Source organism: Notolepis coatsorum (genome assembly GCF_963971535.1).
Source record: "Notolepis coatsorum genome assembly, chromosome: 12".
NCBI lineage: Eukaryota > Metazoa > Chordata > Actinopteri > Aulopiformes > Paralepididae > Notolepis > Notolepis coatsorum.
The window spans coordinates 49,164,465-49,184,551 of NC_140176.1; the positions used below are offsets into that span (position 1 = coordinate 49,164,465).

A 20,087-nucleotide genomic window follows, 5' to 3' on the forward strand; every position below is an offset into this window, starting at 1 on the left:
TCCTGAAGTCCACAATCATCTCTTTTGTTTTGCTGACGTTCAGGGAGAGGCAGTTCTCCTGACACCACTGTGACAGGTTCTCTACCTCTTCCAGGTAGGCCCTTTCGTCGTTGGCAGAGATCAGGCCCACCACTACTGTGTCATCAGCAAATTTGATGATGGTGTTGTTGTTCCGCTGTGCTACGCAGTCATGTGTGTACAGGGAGTAGAGGAGGGGGCTCAGAACACAGCCCTGGGGGGCCCCTATGTTGAGCGTGATGGATGAGGAGGTGCAGTTGCCGGCTCTTACCACCTGGGGTCTGCCCGTCAGGAAGTCCAGGACCCACTGGCACAGGTCATAGTTCAAGCCCAGGTCCCTGAGCTTGGCTATGAGTTTGGAGGGGACTATGGTATTGAATGCTGAGCTGTAGTCGATGAACAGCATTCTCACATAGTTCCCCTTCCTCTTGTCCAGATGTGATGCTGCTGTGTGCAGCACATGGGCTATGGCGTCCTCCGTGGACCTGTTGGGGCGATATGCAAATTGCAGAGGGTCCAGGTTGATGGGGAGGGAGGAACAGATGTAGCCCTTCACTAGCTTCTCAAAGCACTTCATGGCTATGGAGGTGAGGGCTACAGGGCGGTAGTCGTTGAGGCAAGCGGGCGTAGATTTTTTGGGTACAGGGATGATGGTGGACTTCTTCAGACAGGTGGGGATGACGGCCTGTTCCAAGGACAGGTTGAAGATGTCAGTGAATACCGGGGCCAGTTGGTCGGCACAGACTTTTAGGACGCGGCCGGGGATGCCGTCCGGTCCTGCTGCCTTCCTGATATCCACTTTTTTAAAGATCCGTCTCACCTCATGCTCTGTTACCCTGAACACTGAGTCTCCATCAGCAGACCCCCCCCCCCCCATTGCCGTGGTTTGTAGGCTGGTGTTGTTATTCACAGCCTCAAACCTCGCATAGAAGGAGTTGAGATCATTTGCTAAGGAGATGTCACTGTTCAGTTTGAGGGGGGTTCCTTTGTAGTCTGTCATGCAGGCGCCCAGACCTGACCTGTAGGCGTTGCTGTCCACAACGCCAGATTACCACCCACGACTTCCCTCCCGCTAACTCAGCCAAACGAGTTAGTATGACGATCGGCCCAAGCCGCAGGCAATGCTGACTCCGGGAGTCGAGACCGCAGCCTCTTGCATTGGTGACGAGCGCAATCTCCGCTACGCCACCCGACCGCCCCACTCGCCTGACATATCTGCATGTAACTTGAGAACTGATGAACGGATTTTGTCGAGTCAGATGGCATTCGAACGGCAACAAATAGCGCTTTAATTTGGGCGGCTAAGTGGCGCAGTGGGCAAGGCGCTCGCCACTAACGCAGGAGATGCTTCGGCGTTGCTTCCGGCTTGGCTGGTCGTTCATACTAATACAATTGGCAGTATTAGGGGGTGGGAAAGCCGGTGGGTGGGGATCGCTGTGGTGCGCCTGTACAGCAGAATCAGGAAGCAACGGGGGCAGCGTGAGCCTCCCACGCGTTACTCCTCGCCGCTGAGATCGCGCTGTACAGGTGAAAAGATGCGACAGCTGCCTCCTCGTACCAGAGGGGACACGTGATGCAAGGCTTGGCCCACATTGCAGCCGACCAGTGGGAGGCATGGTCTAACAACGTTCGAGACAGGAGGGTAGAATTGGATAATACGAAATTGGGATGGGAGAAAAATTGAAAATGGGGAGAAAAAGTTGATAAAAAAAGAAAAAATAGCGCTTTCATTTAATTGTAATTTATATGTTCGGCGAAAAATGCAGCCCAAGCCTTCAGACGCTCGCAAAGTGCCGTGAAACTGAAACTGAGACAAACTGCTCTGAAGGTCCAAATTAATGATTAGACTTAAGTCAAAAACACACGGCAGGCCCCAGATAATAAACTATCAATTTATATGGAATTCGTTAAACGTATCCGTTGTCTTACTTATTATTAAATGTATTATTTATTTCTCCCAAATGAAGGTTCCAAAAAGTCCGTCTCCATCACAAGCGTAATGTAAATAGACCGATAGACCTGTATAGGCTGTAATGGACGGTGAAGAGATGTTGGGCTGAGTTCGGTTAATGATGGCATAATTCTCTGCTGTGCTTTTAGGCACACACACACGCAATTAAAGACCTCTGCGACAGGCCCTGCATTATTATACACACGCGCGCTCTGTGCTCTCTCTCTCTGTCTGTCTGGCTTGTGCACGCGACAAATACCTCCCGCGCATACAGGAGACAAACGGCGTCTAATACAACGTTCTGAAAAGTGAAATGAAACGAAATCGTTTTGCCTTTAATGTAACCGCAGCCTCAACTAACCGCCTCGGCCAGTCCTTCATACCAGCGGCCATCAGGCTCCACAACAGTGGGCAGGGACTACTGTCAGACTGTCCAACTACAACTACTAAGAACCTAAAAGGACAATAACACTACCTTATGCATACTGCACCTTATGTGAATACTGTATATTTCAGTTAGTTAGTTAATTATATTGACTTGTTATATTGTTTACACTGCTTGTTTTTACTACCTGTAAAAACTCCCTGTACAAACTCCCCTCCCCTCTCCCTCCCCCATACTGCTATGATGCCTGAATTTCCCCAAGGGGATCAATAAAGGAATAATATACAGTTCGATTTGATCGCACATTATAGCCAATTTTTTAAATAGACAGTAATAAAAGAGCAGCAAAATAGTGCAATAGTGCAGTGTAATAAAACAGTTAGTAAAATAGAATAGACAGAGTAAAATAATGCAGTTCTGAATGACTGTTTAAACGGTTTAAAACCGGACAGTCTTTCCTGTTGATACCCACACAGTTTAAAACCTGACAGTCTTTCTTCCTGTTTGATATCCACTTTGACCCTTCCAACCTCCCTCTCAAGGCATACAGCTAAATACAATGTACTGGCTTGTTAAAGGGATAATCTGATAGAAAAAACTTTTAAATCTTTATTGGTACATACTATTTGCTGTGGAGTGATGCAGTATGGGTAATCAGAGGCGTTACCCCTGTGAGGTCTGATATAGACGGAGCAGAGCTTTTTCCTCTGAGGCCACAGATGAAGGCAGTTTTCCTCCTCCTCCTCCTCTTCCTCCTCAGTCGTGCAGTCCACCTCGTCTGCATCCTGTGAGGAAGCAGGGTTTGAACCGTCACCCACTGTGGGCATATGAGCTTCCATGGACTGAGGTAGGGTGGGCAATATGGTGATGGTTATCATTTATTGTCTGTGGTTATTGTATTGTGGGATATTTTATATTGTGAATTGTGATACACAATTAATGACAAGAAAGTACACATTGAGTCCAATTTCTAAAGTATTTGAGGATGTCAATTGAAAATTACAGTTTCATTTTGAGTTTCAACAGTATATAAGCCATGTCCATGCAGTCCAATATAATGAACATAGATTTTCTTTTCCAACATGTGATTTTCCATACATAAGCAGATATTGTGTGATATATATTGTTATTGAAAAAAGTCCTTCAGAGATAGATATATTTTTCCCCATATTGCCCAGCCCTAGGCACACGCTTCACTAAAATTACTATAATGTAACATAGAATTTTATAGTTGGGTAATTGCTATAATGATAATACAAACTAACAACCTTGCTTCGGAAGGAGGAGCTTGTTCCCTCAGAGCAGGGGGTGTGGCCTCTGTCCCAGGTCGGCTGGACGCTCTCGTCAGAAAGCTCTAGAGCTCCACCCACCACCTCGTTGCCGTCGGCGTCCTTAAGGGGGAAGGCGTCCCCGTATGCCACCACCACGTCCAGCAGCTTCCCGTCCTTCTCCTCTATATTGTAGGTCTCCCAGTCCATACGAATATCTGCCAGGAAAGAAATTAAATAAATGAATATATGAACATAGACAAATAATCTATAAAGAATTGTCGGGAAGTTATCTTTAGAATTTCCATGTACCACTATTTCATAACAAGTTGTTTTTATTTCATGATGATACCTACCATATGCACTGGGGTTGTTGATACGGAGAGAGCGGGACACAGTGTCTCCTCCAGATACATGAATCCCAAGCCTAATGACACAGTATAAACCATACAAACCTAATGACACAGTATAAACCATACAAACCTAATGACACAGTATAAACCAGTAGCACAAACCTAATGGTACAGTATAAACCATACAAACTTAATGGTACAGTATAAACCATACAAACCTAATGGTACAGTAGAAACCATACAAACTTAATGGTACAGTATAAACCATACAAACCTAATGGTACAGTATAGACCAATAGCACAGACCTAATGGTACAGTATAAACAAGCAACACAAACCTAATGGTACAGTATAGACCATATAAACCTAATGACACAGTATAAACCATACAAACCTAATGCTACAGTATAAACCAGTAGCACAAACATAATGGTACAGTATAAACCATACAAACCTAATGGTACAGTATAAACCATACAAACCTAATGATACAATAGAAATCAGTAACTTCAAGCATGCCATTATCATACAGCTCTCATATTTGTACAAGCCTCTTTTCAACGTCATGACTGTTAGGCAAATCTATGTTATACCAATGACCTGGAGACACATGAGTTGAACTATTTGAAAATAAAACTGACTGTACGATTGGTCCCTGGTTCTGGTCGTCTAGCTGTGGACCAATCGTCTGGAAGTGAAGTGGGCAGCCCGTCACTGTCATCTGCATGGGGAGGAGCACAGGCAGCAGGTCGCCCACCTACAGTACAGTAAGGCAGGAAGAGAGAGAAGAACAGGATGGACCACAGAACTAGAATGGCTAGAGAGGGCATCATAGATAGTGTCATTACGGACTTCAGCATTGCTTCATGTGCGGGTGGTTCATGGAGCTCAGCGTCTTCAGAAAATCAGATCTAGACTCTAGACGTCAAAAACATTTCCTTGACAACAATGTGGAAGTTTCAACAACCACAAGACAAGTGCCAGCCGCCAGGCCAGAGCAACGCACTGATAACGCTGGTCCCAGGTCAGCCCCAGGAGCTGTCTATACTTCTGCATCGCTGACTAAACCTTTGTAATATCAGAACCTTGATGGAACAAAGGAAGTTGCAATGTTCAGCACAACTGCCATTGGAATGTTTATCTAAACGATGCCCTAGTCATTATAACACATCGACTTTCTAATGTTCATCTATTCTAAACGATGCCCTAGTAGTTATTATAACACATTGACTTTCTAATGTTCATCTATTCTAAACTATGCCCTAGTCATTATAACACATCACATTTCTAATGTTCATCTAAACAATGCCCTAGTTATTATAACACATTGACTTTCTAATGTTCATCTATTCTAAACAATACCCTAGTCATTATAACACATCACTGGAAGGTTCATCTAAAGTTTAAAACGATGCCCTACTAATTATAACACAATGTTCATTTAAACTATACCCTACCAATTATAACACAATGTTCATCTAAAGGTTCCCTATTAATTATAACAATGTTCATCTAAAGGTTCCCTACTAATTACAACACAATGTTCATCTAAACGATACCCTACTAATTATAACACAATGTTCATCTAAACGATACCCTACTAATTATAACACAATGTTCATTTAAGCAATGCCCTACTAATTATAACACAATGTTCATCTAAATGATACCCTACTAATTATAACACAATGTTCATCTAAGCGATGCTCTAGTCATTATAACACATTTTATACACATTATAACACATTTTATACACATTATAACACTTTCTAAGTGTCATGCATCAAACACTGACAACATTATAAAACATGGCAGCCATTTTAAGATGTATTACCAGCCAAATGTCCATTCAAGAATGTACATTTGTAGGTGCATGGCTGTTCTGTTAATTCAATGTCCATCTACTCTATAAAAGCAAATAAAAAAAGATTGCAGTATATGAACAAAGGGCTTCTTTATGAGGACATTTAAAACCCTCTCTCTCTGTTTATGGGCATTTGTGATCCACTACAAGTAGCCAAATCACTACATACTCTGCATATGAGATGATCTCTGTATTCCCCCCACATGTCGGTGTAGACCGTGATGTCCACGGTCTGGGTCTCAAACGCTCCCAGCATCCCAGAGTCCGGTAGTACAAAGAAGGCTGCACCTCTCCCATGAGCCAACAGGCTGCTCACAAACTCTGCCGACAGACAGTAGAAGAGTCGCTGAGGTATTAGCTCCCAACACAGGTCAGTCACAAAGCGCACGTGTGTAAACTAATGAAACAGTCACCTACCCTTGTGTGCTCTCTCTTCTATCTTCTTAGCTTGAACAGAGTGAAGCGGTTTCTTTATGTATCTGCAATTGAGATGCAGTCCGTGTCACATGTACAGTATAGTACAACACAGTATAGTTATTGCATAATTATTTTGTTAAAATAAGTGTTAAATAGCTCTACACTCTGACAGCCATCGCTGATATAGTGTCTGGTCAGTGTCTGGTCAGTAACATGACACACGACACGCACGCTGTGCACGCTCACACACTAGCAGCCACTTTAACACTTTAACATGAGCAGACACACACTCATGCCGCACACGCCCACACTTATGGCCAAAAAGGAAAGGTCACTTTAAAGGGGAACTCCAACATTTTGGGAAATTAGCTTATTTAACATCTTCCCTGGAGTTAGACAAGATACATACCTTTTTTGTCTCTGTGCGTGCATTTTAGCTTTGGGAATAGACGCTCCGTTAGCATAGCTTAGCTTCATCACTGGAAGTGGGGGAGGGTTAGAGCCTTACAGTGCCTTACAGTGTATTGCAAGGTCTGACATTGACCAAACTTGATATGCATGACCTTGGTGGGCTCTAGATCAACTCCTGAAAAGGGGGTCAATGTCAGACCTTGCAATCAAAAGTTAGGGGCGCACTGAAATTATGGCAAGGGTTATTAGCCCCCTAACTTTTGATTGCAAAGTCTGACATTGACCCCCTTTTCAGGAGTTGATCTAGAGCCCACCAAGGTCATGCATATCAAGTTTGGTCAATGTCAGACCTTGCAATACACTGTAAGGCACTGTAAGGCTCTAACCCTCCCCCACTTCCAGTGATGAAGCTAAGCTATGCTAACGGAGCGTCTATTCCCAAAGCTAAAATGCACGCACAGAGACAAAAAAGGTATGTATCTTCTTGTCTAACTCCAGGGAAGATGTTAAATAAGCTAATTTCCCAAAATGTTGGAGTTTTCCTTTAAATTAGTATAACAACAGTAACAGTGTATTGCACTACCTAAGCTACCTAGCATGTCCTATATGCCCTGTAAATAACTATGTACAGATACCGAGATGTCCCACCATGTTACCTGTTACCTGTTTATTGCACAATGTTGTTTTTTATTGGATTCTCTATTACATGTTGTACCACTGTATTGAACATCGTTGCGGGCAAGACCACCCGCATTTCATTGTATACTTGTATGCCGTGACAAATAAAACTCTTGACTTGACTTGACTTGATGGGTCTCCCAGTCCCTCCGCTCTGCAGTAAACAGAAAATAAATTTTCTGGTATCCTGTTCCCAATTTATCCAATAAGGAGAGAGAACCCTAGATATTTTTATCTTACCATGTCAAATTTGCTTACTGCACTATATTTCTTAGTTTTGCAGTGGAGTTCTCTCTCCTGATTGGATAAGGTGAGAACAGGATACCAGACAATTTATTTTGTGTTTACTGCAGAGCGGAGGGACTGGAAGACCCATGTTACTGACCAGACACTATATCAGTGATATAATTTTTTATTTTTTCAATACAAAACATGCAAACAGAAACAACACTTGTGAAAAAAGAAGGAATAAAAAACAATAATAAATAAAATAATTTTCTCTCTGTATTTCACACAGTCGTACACATTCTGGTCCCACAGGCCTCACCATTAGAGACACTTCAGTCAGTGGACAACCGCTAGACCTACCTCTTCTGTGATTGGTCTGCGTTTTTTGTAGGGGAGGGGGCGAGCCCAGTGAAATACTCCGCCTCCACGGCGAAAGGGGCGGGGATGGCGGTGTTATTGGTTATCACTAACTGTTTGGTGACGGGTCTCTTCAAGATGACGTCATCCCCAAAGTCCAGTACCACTGACGACTGGTCCTGATCACCTGAAGCAGGGCTGGAGAGGCAAAAAGAAGAATGTTAAATGTAAGTGTTTCAGTCTAAATGGCTGCTTCACCAGACCCTTAAAGGAATACTTTGATATTTAGAATTTTGCTTGGTTGTTTATCTCCTTCGGTTTCCCTAAAATGGCAAGTTAACGTTAGCGTTCCTCATTTCAACCATGCTTGTGGTAAAGCTTGCGGCTACCGGTAGCTGTATCCCAACATGTCATTTCAGGAAGACTGAAGGATGAATGTACAATGTGCCAGGTAGAGAAAAGGAACCAAACATATTAAATTACTTTAAGCATAAATGGAGTGTACAGTTTTTGTGCAGGGTTCATGCTGAGGCACTTAGCAATATATTTGTTCGGTTCGGATAGTAAATCCTTTTTTTTCTTTCGTTTTTTGTTCTGTTAGTTTAGCTAATGGTGAACATAGTGAAATAGAAGCGCACCAGTCACTGGGCAGGGAGTAGGACACACTGAGCCTCTTGGCTTTGGAGTAGAAACCCAGAACGAGAGGGGACTCCATTCCCTGGACATCACAGACGGCTGCCAACTGCGTCAGCTCCAACTATAGAGAGGTAGAGACACCATGAGGGACACAGACAGCTCCAACTATAGAGAGAGACACCATGAGGGACACAGACAGCTCCAACTATAGAGAGAGACACCATAATTGTAAGGTGCCACATGTCAAGTCTATGGCTCAGAGCTCATTCTTCTACACCGGGATCTCAACGTGGAACAGCCTTCCACTTAGGATAAAACTGTCAGGATCTAGAGGTATATTTAAAGGTCAGGTTCGCTCATATCTCTGGAGTAAAGTGGCCGGATAGCTGTAAGTAAGTAAACTTTATTTGTATAGCACCTTTCACAGATAAAATCACAAAGTGCTTCACAGAAGTAAAACATAGCAACATAGAGGTGAACGCACTACACATAAAACAATTCTGACAAGCATAGGCATAACATAAGAAAATTAAATAACTAAATATGAGTGCACCATAAATGTCAGTCCTAAAAACAAAACAACAATTATAAATAAATAAACAAAGTATACAACCAGGAATTAATTAAAAGCCTGTCAGGTCATACTTGGATTATTGTTTTAATGATGGTATAATAAATGCGCTATTCTTTTTTTGATCAAATTTTTTTATTATTAATTACATGAAACAGGACAACACAATAACCACAGTAACAAAAAACATAACTTCACAGGAGAATAACAAACAATAATAATACAGAATAATAAATTATAAAGACAAAAAGAAAAAGAAACAGCGTCCAACCTATCAAATATAGATGGCTACTTCAATAACAAAAAGGGTCTTCAAAACATGGCAACCTTTCCCCACCTTTACAAAGTGGAGTGACTTAAAAGATTGTTTATGAGAGTGTTGCCGCAGATTTACTGTAGATAGTCTAGGTCCCTTACACATGTTCAAGACTGCCAAACTCGCAGAAGGTAAAGTGTAAGAAGAAAGAAATTCTTCCTCCAAGTTGGTTGACAGGTCAATCAGTCTGCCAATATTAGTCCCTTGGGGAGATGGCATGTGAATTGACATATAGCGCAGAATAGCTAAATACCAACCCCCCCTAAAATCCCCCCAGTCAAAGTTAAGAAGGACAAGACAAAAACCAAGACAGACAAGACATTTCCTCCTCCCCCTCCCCAGAGACCGCCGGACCCCCCCGATCAAGCGCCCCAACCCCGCTCAGCCGCACACTGCGGTCTTTACCTTCTCAGCTGCTGCGAACCACAGGTCAATTCCAGCCTGCCCTACCCCGATCACCCGGGCCGTGGATATCTCAAGATAAATCACATCCAATAGAGTTAGGGACCAGTTAATCATTGTAAGCTTCTCAGGCTCCTTCCATCTCATTGCTATTAGCTTCTTCGCTGCTGTGACGCCCGCTAGGACAACCCTTTTCAGTTGTACGGACGCGGGTAGTGTCGTTATATCGTTCAGGAGTAGCGTAACAGCTGTGAATGGGATAGTTAAGCCACACAGATCTGAAAGTTTGTCCGTTATTGACCTCCAGAAGCGGGCCACTGGTGGGCAATCCCAATACATATGCATATAAGTGCCAGTGGCCTTTTGAGAGCACAAAGTGCACCGAGAGTCGGTTATCAGTCCCATAGCATATAGCTTCCTAGGTGTAAGATAGGTCCTATGAATATAATTAAAATTAATTTGCTGGTGATTGGGGTTGCGGGAAGATAATGCCACATTTGCCCAAACATCATCCCAGTCAAACTCGGGGTCCAACTCCGGGATATCCACACGCCAGATTGTATCCAATGATACATTTTTATACGTGGATTGAATTAAGAGCGTATAAAAGTCGGAGACAAACCCTCTGGATGTCGTCCTGTCCACTATGAGCCTGAGGAAGGGGTGTGGGTGCAAGGCCTGAGCCCACGGTACGCCATGCGCCCTCAGTGCTGACCTTAGTTGAAGGTAAAGAAAGAAGGATTCGCCGGGAAGATCATAAAATTCTCTTAAGTCCTGAAACGCACGGAGGCCGTTCTTATCATAAATATCCTCCAGAGTATGCACTCCCCTCCTTTGCCATTGAGGAATATTAACCGGCTTGTGTCCAACAAGTAATTGCTGGTTATTAAAAATTGGAGAGTCCAGGTGCCATGGGCATTTAACCCCACACGACCTCTGTACATTACGCCACGTTTGGATCACGTGAGTTATGATCGGTCCATACCTCAGCCGGCATTTCGAAATAGAGACAGTGGAGTACACTACATCCTGCAATCTTAGCGGAGATACCGCCGCCGCTTCTAAGGAGCGCCACGATACAGCCTCTACAGGGTCTAGCCAGCACATCAGAGGTCTCAGTGAAAAGGACCAGAAATAAAGTTTAAAATCAGGGATTGCGAGGCCCCCATCTTGTTTTCTACGTTGAGTAGTAGCCCTTTTGATTCTCGGGCGTTTGTTATTCCAGATAAACTTAGACACCATCGATTGTACCTTGCGCCAGTGGTCTACTATTGGAGGGGGCAGGGGGAGCATTGAGCTAATAAAATTTATGCTAGGCAGGATGTTCATTTTGATTATGGAAGCCCGGGCTTGTAAGGAGTTAGGAAGGGACGACCACCTGTCTAGATCCTGGCGTATTTTATCATAAGTACCCGTGAAGTTGTACTTAGTAGTTTGGTTCAGCGTGGGGAATATCTCTATGCCCAAGTATTTAAAATGTTCTACTATGGGGATATCAGCTGGTAGTCGTACCGCCTTGGCCAGTTCATTAAGAGGTAGGCAGGCTGATTTGTTCCAGTTAATCTTAAAGCCTGACAATTTACCAAAGTCGTCGATTATCCTCAATAATTTTGTGGCCGACCGGGAGGGGTCGTCCATGAAAATCAGCAGGTCATCCGCATAGAGAGCAATTTTGTGTGGAGTGTTATTGACCATTATGGGGACGATGTCCTCCGATTGCCTAATAAATTGGGCCAAAGGTTCGAGGGAAAGCGCGAACAGTCCTGGGCTCAGAGGACAACCCTGTCTAGAAGATCTGGAGACTGGAAAGAGTGTGGAACAGTTTTTGCCTGTCAGTATCATCGCAGACGGCGAGGCATACAGGACTTTAATCATATGAATAAAACTCTTCCCAAGACCCATGACCTCAAGTACCTTCCACAGGTATGACCACTCAAGTCTGTCAAACGCCTTCATGGCATCCAAAGACAGAACTGTGGATGGAGTTGTATTGTCTTTACTGTTATCGATTACATGCAACAGCCTCCTAAGATTATCTGCAGCCAGACACCCCGGGATAAAACCAGTTTGATCGCAGTGTACCAATACAGACATAAATCTCTGCAGGCGACGGGCCAGCACCTTGGCAAACACTTTTAAATCGGCCCAGAGAAGACTCAAGGGTCTATAGCTACCACAATCATTGGGGTCTTTGTCCTTCTTGAGAAGTAAAGAAATCAACGCCATATTGACATCTCTTGAGAACTCCCCTTGTTCGATAGCGTAATTGATCATATCGAGCATCAATGGACCCAGTTGGTCCCAGAAAGCTAAATACACTTCGGGTGGAATACCATCCCAGCCTGGTGCCTTACCCCTCTGCATTTCAACAATCGTCTCCCTCAATTCCACGAGAGTAATCGGTCTCCCCAGTTCCTTGGCCTCTTCCTCAGAAATGTGGGGTATCTCAAGCCCGCCAATGAACGATTCAAATTTAGAGTCATCAAGATTACCCTCTGAGCTATATAACTGTGAGTAAAACTCTTTAAAAGTGTCATTGATCTTTTTCGAATCAGTAGTGACTGCACCCTGGCTCGTCCTAATCGAGGGGATATCCGAGAAATGATCATTTGAGCGTATTTTCATTGCCAATAGATGGCTAGGTCTGGAGCCGTGAAAATAGTAATTTTGTCTTGTCCTATGTATCAAGAACTCAGACTGTTGTTTAAGTATGGAGTTTATTTCTTTTTTGACTATCTTACGTTGTGTGTTTAGTCGTTCATTATAGTTAGTTTGCAAGGATGCGTATAGGTCCGCATATGATTCCAGTCCTTCTAGCTTTTTTGACCGGGATTTTCGCAAATTGGAGGCAAATAGTGTGACATGACCCCTGACAAATCCTTTCAATGCGTTCCACAGGACCCTAGGGTCTTCTACTGTGCCAACGTTGATCTGCAAAAATTCAGCTAGTTTACTCCTGAACTCAGAACAGAAGTCATCGTTCTCTAGCAAGGTCGAATTAAAACGCCATCTGGGAGCTCTTGCGGAGAGCCTGCCAAAGGTTGCCGTAAGGAAAATCCCCTTGTGGTCTGAGAGAGCCAAGGGAACCAATGAGACATCGAAACTATCAAACATATTAGGGGACGCGAATGCATAGTCAATTCGAGAGAAGCTTTTGTGTCTGGCTGACAGGTGAGAGTAATCTTTGAGGGTGGGGTTGGATAAGCGCCAAAGGTCTGTGAGCCCTGTGTCCTTGGCCCACATCCTAAGGGCCTTAGAGGCCCGTTTTTGGTCGCTCGTTTCAGAGGGCCCGGACCTATCCATCTCCGCATCCCAGCACGCATTAAAATCGCCACCCACAATGAGAGCGTATCCATTAAGTTCCAACATATTCTTCGTGATTGTATTATAGAACGCTGAATCAAATGTGTTAGGAGCATACAATGCTATTATAGCCATCTTCCTATGCAAGAATTCAACTTTTGCTATAGTAATCCTTCCCTCCGTGTCCGACCATACATCCAAGACTTTGATATCAAGGTTACGTCTTGTAACTATGACTACTCCTTTCGTCTTATCATCGGCTGAGGATGAGGAGATAACGTGATATTGCCGATTTGCCAGTCTTGACACGTCACCTACCAATAAATGCGTCTCACTAAGGAGAGCAAGGTCAATATTTCTCCTCTTCAATAGCCAAAGGACACTGGCACGCTTGTGTGGGGCGTTAAGCCCTCCTGCGTTCCAAATTAAAATATTCAATTTAGCCATGGTCGAGCTCGTCTAAATGCGTAGAGAACATACCAGTGCAGCCAGGCTGAGTACAGAGGCGCTGATCCAGGCGGGCCCAGACGGTCAATCCCAGGAGTTCAGAGGAGGAACAATTACACACATATAAGACAACAGTACATAAAACACATAAAAATACCACCCCAGCTACAACCCCCCCTCCTTCTACTCTAAACCCTAACCCACCCGTCCTATTATAAGCCCCCCTATACCCACTCTCCAATCCCCACCCTATGCCCCATCCACTGAGGATGGTCATCTTCCTATCACTTCCCACTAGAGACATGGATCCAATAAGACGCTCCCCACTCTAACCCCCCTCTAGATAAACCCCTGAGTAAACCCCCACTAGTCCAATAAACACAAATAATAATAAAAATAAAATTCAATAAAGATATCGGTCGAAAACCACCTGAGCCCTGGCCCCAACATAAGACAACCATAATGGTAAAAATAGCCATTATTAAATAATAACTCCACATCAACCTGCAACCATCTATTTCCGAATCTGCGCTTCAACGTCGCAATGTTATAGCCCAAATGGGTACAGGAAAATTCAAAACAAAATTAAATTAAAGCATCCCAGCCGATAGTCTAAGGCAGGATCGGGTCACAGGTTAATTGTGCAAAATTGTGTGAACAATGTCAATTAACAATGACAATAATAAGAAAGGGAAAAAAGGGGTTATGGTTAAAGTGCACCCCTGAAGCAGTCCCTCTGATCAGGCACAACGGCTGAAATGACATAACCTATGTAAGAATCGACAATAATAGGAAAAGGAAAAAGAGGGTTATGGCTAAAGTGCAAGCAAAGTTAAACCTGACCCAGCCTGTTATCACATATTTATGTATATTCGTTCGAGAGCCAGCGTGAACCTTGGCCCTAACATGACAGCTATAATGGAAAAATTAGCCATTATTATATAATTACTCAACATCAACCCTGTGACCATCTACCTCGTAGTCTGCATATTAATGTTGCAACGTTATAGTATAAATGGATAAGGGAAAATTCAAAACAAAATCAAAGCATATCAGCAGTTAGTCTAAGGTAGGATCGAATCACAGTTAAATTGCTCATTCAAATGCCATTAAAACAGTGACAATAATAGGAAAAGGAAAAAGAGGGTTATGGCTAAAGTGCAAGCAAAGCTAAACCTAAGCCAGCCTGTTATCACATATTTTATGTATATTCGGTCGAGAGCCAACGTGAGCCTTGGCCCTAACATGACAGCTATAATGGAAAAATTAGCCATTATTATATAATTACTCAACATCAACCCTGTAACCATCTACCTTGGAGTCTGCATATTAATGTCGCAACGTTATAGCACAAATGGATCACGGAAAATTCAAAACAAAATTAAGGCATATCAGCAGTTAGTCCAAGGTAGAATCGGATCACATTTAAATCGCGCATACAGATGACATAAAAACAGCGACAATAAGAAAAAAAAAAAAAAAGGAAAAGGAAAAGAGGGTTATGGCTAAAGTGCAAGCCATATAACCATATAGCCATAAGGTGCAAGCCATACCCGACCCAACCTGTTATCATATATTGTATATGCATATTCAACCGACCTTGGCTTCTACTATTGGATCCCAAAGCTCAAAACAACCCGACAGAGATATCAAGCAACAGTCTCGGGTATCCCCGCGAGATATTCCTTCGCTTTAGCCAACGACCAAAATGAACGCTGACCATCGACCTTCTCCAATACAGATAATTTCGCGGGAGCGAATAACGTGGGCCTCAGGCCTAGTTTCCATAGCTTAGTCAGGACCACCTTGTATTCGCCTCTCTGTGCTTGAACCTCCGGCGTAAAGTCCTCGAAAATGGCCACTTTGTGATCGCCAAGCATCAGATTACCCCTTCTGGTACGAGCCGACTATGATGGGCCTCGGCTCTTTGTTCACGCCGGGAGAAAACCTGCCCGCTCTGTAGGCCAACTCACAGACAGGAGGCGAAGGGAGGACGTCCGTCCCTAGTATTTTCTGCAGCAGTTCGGGCATGGTCTCAGAGAGACGGCCTTCACCGCTGGTCTCCGGTACTCCAACAATCCTGACGTTGTGGCGTCTATCCCGGGACTGCATCTCCTCCACTGCCGACTGTAGTTTGTTGACTTCAGCCTGCCTAGCAAGCAGGGCGGATTCGAGACCCGCCATCTTCTCGCACTGTAATGATACCTCCGTCGTTAGCATGGCTAGTTCGTTAGCATTAGCCGATGAGGCAGCGTGAATCGACTCCATCTTGTCTGTCAGCGGGACCACCGCCAGCCGTATTTCTTCCGATATCTCACGACGGAGGTTGACACAAAAATCCGCCAACACTTTCTTCTGTGCTTCAGCGACGCGTGCCTCAGAGTCTGCGTGTAGCTTGGTCATGACCAAGAGCACAGCTTCGCTTATTTCCCCGACACCGGACGACGATGCGGCCAGGCCCGGTGTTGGTGGTTTGCTGGATGGGGCGCTCATGGCTCTGGTTTCCACCCCCGTCATCGCAGAAAGTCAAAAAAAGTCGACGACAGTATACTAAACACGACGACCTAGCAAACAGATAAAAAACAAATAAAAATTAAATAAAGACTAATGGGGAGAAACGTATATTCAGCACGATAGAAGGGAGCTCATGTGAAACACGTCTACTCCATGATCGCTCAGCTCCGCCATAAATGCGCTATTTTATGGTATTTGGTCAGGATGTTATTGTCTTGTTTTTAGATATGTAGAATATGGATTTGTTGTATTGGACTTTTGCTCTATGTGTTGTTTTATATGTTATTTGTGTATGTCCTTTGGTCAGAACATCGGGGACCATGCTGGAAATAAGTGTTCTCACTTTTGCATGTCATCCCTTGGATTTGTTATGTCTTTGGATCCATAAATAAAATCAATCAATATAGAGAGATAGAGACACCATGAGGGACACAGACCGCTGCCACCTGCGTCAGCTCCAACTAGAGAAATAGAGATAACACTCTCTTGCCCAGGGGCCCCCTAGTGGCACAATACGGTAGTATGAAAATGTTTCCACATGTTATCACATGCATTTCCAATGTGTGCTCACATGATCTCACATGTTATATTTTCATGTGATCACATGATCTCACATGTGATATTTTCATGTGATCACATGTAATCAGAATATCTTCACAAGTGTTCCAAAAACACAATGGAAAAACATGTGGAGAAAAATGAAATTCTGGTGCAGCCGATGATCCGTGAGCTTCATCACGTGATGTTTTGTGCATTGGTACATACGTCGGTGTGAGGGGTGAAGGTGATGGTGACGGTGACCTCCATGGTGGCGTTAGGCCCCAGTGTACCCGAGCAGGGGCTGAACGTGGCTGAGCACAGAGAAGCCTGCTGACCCCGGAGCTGAGACTGAAAGGAAAGCAGCAGACTAAACATCAGGGAAGTACTTCTACCCTTTTGGGAGTACGTTGTTGCACAAAGTATGATGCTTGTGAAGAAATGTCAATAGGACCCTGTTTTTCCTCACGTGGGCTATGCGTGGCAAACTGGTCGCTCGCTCACTCGCTCGCTCCCTCGCTCACTCACTCACTCATCCACTCACTCACTCACTCACTCACTCACTTGTGGACGTTCTGTCAGGGACATTTATTGTCTGATTAGTCACCTATGGTAGGGGCAAGGTACCATAGGTCTACAGTACATTGCAAGCTAATTACCTACTACACAGCTGACATTAGCTGCCTCTCAATGCAGTAAGTGAGAGTGCTCTTTCATCTAGCTAAATGCTTGCACGGGGATCACCTTGAGCATAACACAAGATACCAGAGAGATTAATGAATCCTTCAAATACTAACAGATCCAAAGTGGGGATGACGTTAGTTGGGTCTGGACAGTTTCGTGTTTGTTATCTATGTCGTTTGTGAAAGGAAATCTGTCAAGAATAAGTCACTGAGACTAATTAACAATTTTATTTAAATTGTTATTTAAAATGTATATAGTATAATATCTACATCCTGGTCTGCACTGCACAATTTTAGAACTGTATATAGTAATCTTTATTTTTTGTGATCTTATCTATGCATGCTATCTATGCTAAATTGATTGTATTTTTATCTTATTTTATTATTAAGAATCTATCTTATTATTAAGATAGAAGCTGCTATGGTCGAGGGACCACAATAAATAGAATTTCACTGTTATTGTTGTAAAGTACTGAAATAAGTGACAATAAAGGAATCTGAATCTGAAGAGCATAACCTAAAAGTTAATAAATAATTTTTCATAGATCTCAACATCATCATAACCATCAACACCATCAACACCATCACCATTACCATCATTCATAGTCAGGGCCTGGTTTCTCCAAGGCCTCTTATCACCTAAATAATTAGTTATCCTATTGTAAGGTGGGTTAATATGATACAGGTGCTGATGCCCATGTCAATATCAAGGCGGTATAGCGTTACCATCCAGGTGAAACGGGTAGGCAGCAGCGTCTGGTTGAACAGAGTCACCAGGCCCTGGGCAGGAACCCCCGTGTAGAGCTCAGACAACACCAGCTCACAGCTCAGCAGGCAAACCTGGGGGGACTGGACGTCTGCCTGCACCGACAGGTGACTACAGGGAACAAACACATAGGCTGTTATCACAGTGCTGTTATCACTGCTGTTATCTGCTGTTATCACAGTGCTGTTATCACTGCTGTTATCTGCTGTTATCACAGTGCTGTTATCACTGCTGTTATCTGCTGTTATCACAGTGCTGTTATCACTGCTGTTATCTGCTGTTATCACAGTGCTGTTATCACTGCTGTTATCTGCTGTTATCATAGTGCTGTTATCTGCTGTTATCTGCTATTATCACTGCTGTTATCTGCTGTTATCACAGTGCTGTTATCACTGCTATTATCTGCTGTTATCATAGTGCTGTTATCTGCTGTTATCACAGTGCTGTTATCACTGCTGGTATCTGCTGTTATCATAGTGCTGTTATCTGCTGTTATCACAGTGCTGTTATCACTGCTGTTATCTGCTGTTATCACAGTGCTGTTATCACAGTGCTGTTATCACAGTGCTGTTATCACTGCTGTTATCTGTTGTTATCACAGTGCTGTTATCACTGTTGTTATAACAGTGCTGTTATCACAGTGATGTTATCATAGTGCTGTTATCACTGCTGTTATCACTGCTGTTATCACTGCTGTTATCTGCTGTTATCACAGTGCTGTTATCACAGTGCTGTTATCTGCTGTTATCACTGCTGTTATCGGCTGGTATCACAGTGCTGTTATCTGCTGTTATCTGCTGTTATCACAGTGCTGTTATGTGCTGTTATCACTGCTGTTATCTGCTGTTATCACAGTGCTGTTATCACTGCTGTTATCTGCTGTTATCACAGTGCTGTTATCACAGTGCTGTTATCACAGTGCTGTTATCTGCTGTTATCACTGCTGTTATCTGCTGTTATCATAGTGCTGTTATCACAGTGCTGTTATCATAGTGCTGTTATCTGATGTTATCATAGTGCTGTTATCTGCTGTTATCACAGTGCTGTTATCACTGCTGTTATCTGCTGTTATCACAGTGTTGTTATCATTAGGGATGGGTACCGAATTCGGTACTTTTGAGGTACCGAACCGAAACACGTCGGTACTGCCGAGTATCGAAATCAAGTGAGAAACCGGAAAAAAAAATAAAAAAAATAAAAGAAAATCTTTTTTATAAATTTTTTTATTTATTTATTTTTTAACTTTTTTCTTTTCATGTCAACGTTCACACGCACAATATATGCTTACCTAGGATTTGACTTGATTCAACAAAGCAGTCGGAGCAATGACAAGCCGAAAACTGTCGAAATTGTAGTTATTTGAAGTTTGGATTTTTTTTTACGACTGAGGTAGGTAAATTAAATTTCTTGAGACTAAAGTACCGAAAAAAGGTACCGTTGGGTACTGGTATCGATTCACAGGTACCGGTACCGGTATCGGTTCAAATGTGAAAGGTACCCATCCCTAGTTATCATAGTACTTAGGGGTGGGACAATACATCGATCCAGATCGATATATCGATCTATTATCAATAATCAAATAGGATCGATGCAACGTAAAAAGATCGATTCATATTGCGATACTCTTATTTTGAAGCAACGGCGACGTCATCACCCCGCGCCCAGTGTTGTGAAACTCCGTTTAACATCAACAGCACACAGCAGTAGCGTCTAGAGCGTCACTAGAGCAAGACTAGTGTGCCTATTCTGTGACCCAAAACATGTCCCTGCTGTTTTATTCTGCAACGGGTCCAATGCATCTAACCTGCTTTGCAATCCTCGCCACTCCATTATGCCCACGTCGCGTTAAAGATCGAAGATAACGTTACGTTAGCCTAAGCTAACAAGCTAACCCAGAGCCATAGGCAGAGAGAAGTGGGGATTGGGAAGGAGGGTGCATTCTCGGGATAGCCCCACTAACAGGATCTGGCCGGTACTGCACC

The 20,087-nt window shown here is 43.5% G+C and overlaps 1 protein-coding gene across 1 annotated transcript in view; it reads right to left on the reverse strand.

Annotated features, from left to right (window-relative positions):
* dlec1 (DLEC1 cilia and flagella associated protein) overlaps positions 1-20,087 on the reverse strand; it is a 97,285-nt gene that overhangs the window by 35,474 nt on the left and 41,724 nt on the right. Inside the window, exons 21-30 of the mRNA XM_084325834.1 lie at positions 18,066-18,216; positions 16,885-17,007; positions 8,569-8,687; positions 7,934-8,128; positions 6,257-6,318; positions 6,009-6,160; positions 4,617-4,732; positions 3,979-4,049; positions 3,623-3,840; positions 2,978-3,139 (exon numbers count right to left, since the gene is read on the reverse strand). Of these exons, the coding sequence (XP_084181960.1) occupies positions 2,978-3,139; positions 3,623-3,840; positions 3,979-4,049; positions 4,617-4,732; positions 6,009-6,160; positions 6,257-6,318; positions 7,934-8,128; positions 8,569-8,687; positions 16,885-17,007; positions 18,066-18,216 (1,369 nt within the window). The remainder of the gene's footprint in view (positions 1-2,977; positions 3,140-3,622; positions 3,841-3,978; positions 4,050-4,616; positions 4,733-6,008; positions 6,161-6,256; positions 6,319-7,933; positions 8,129-8,568; positions 8,688-16,884; positions 17,008-18,065; positions 18,217-20,087) is intronic.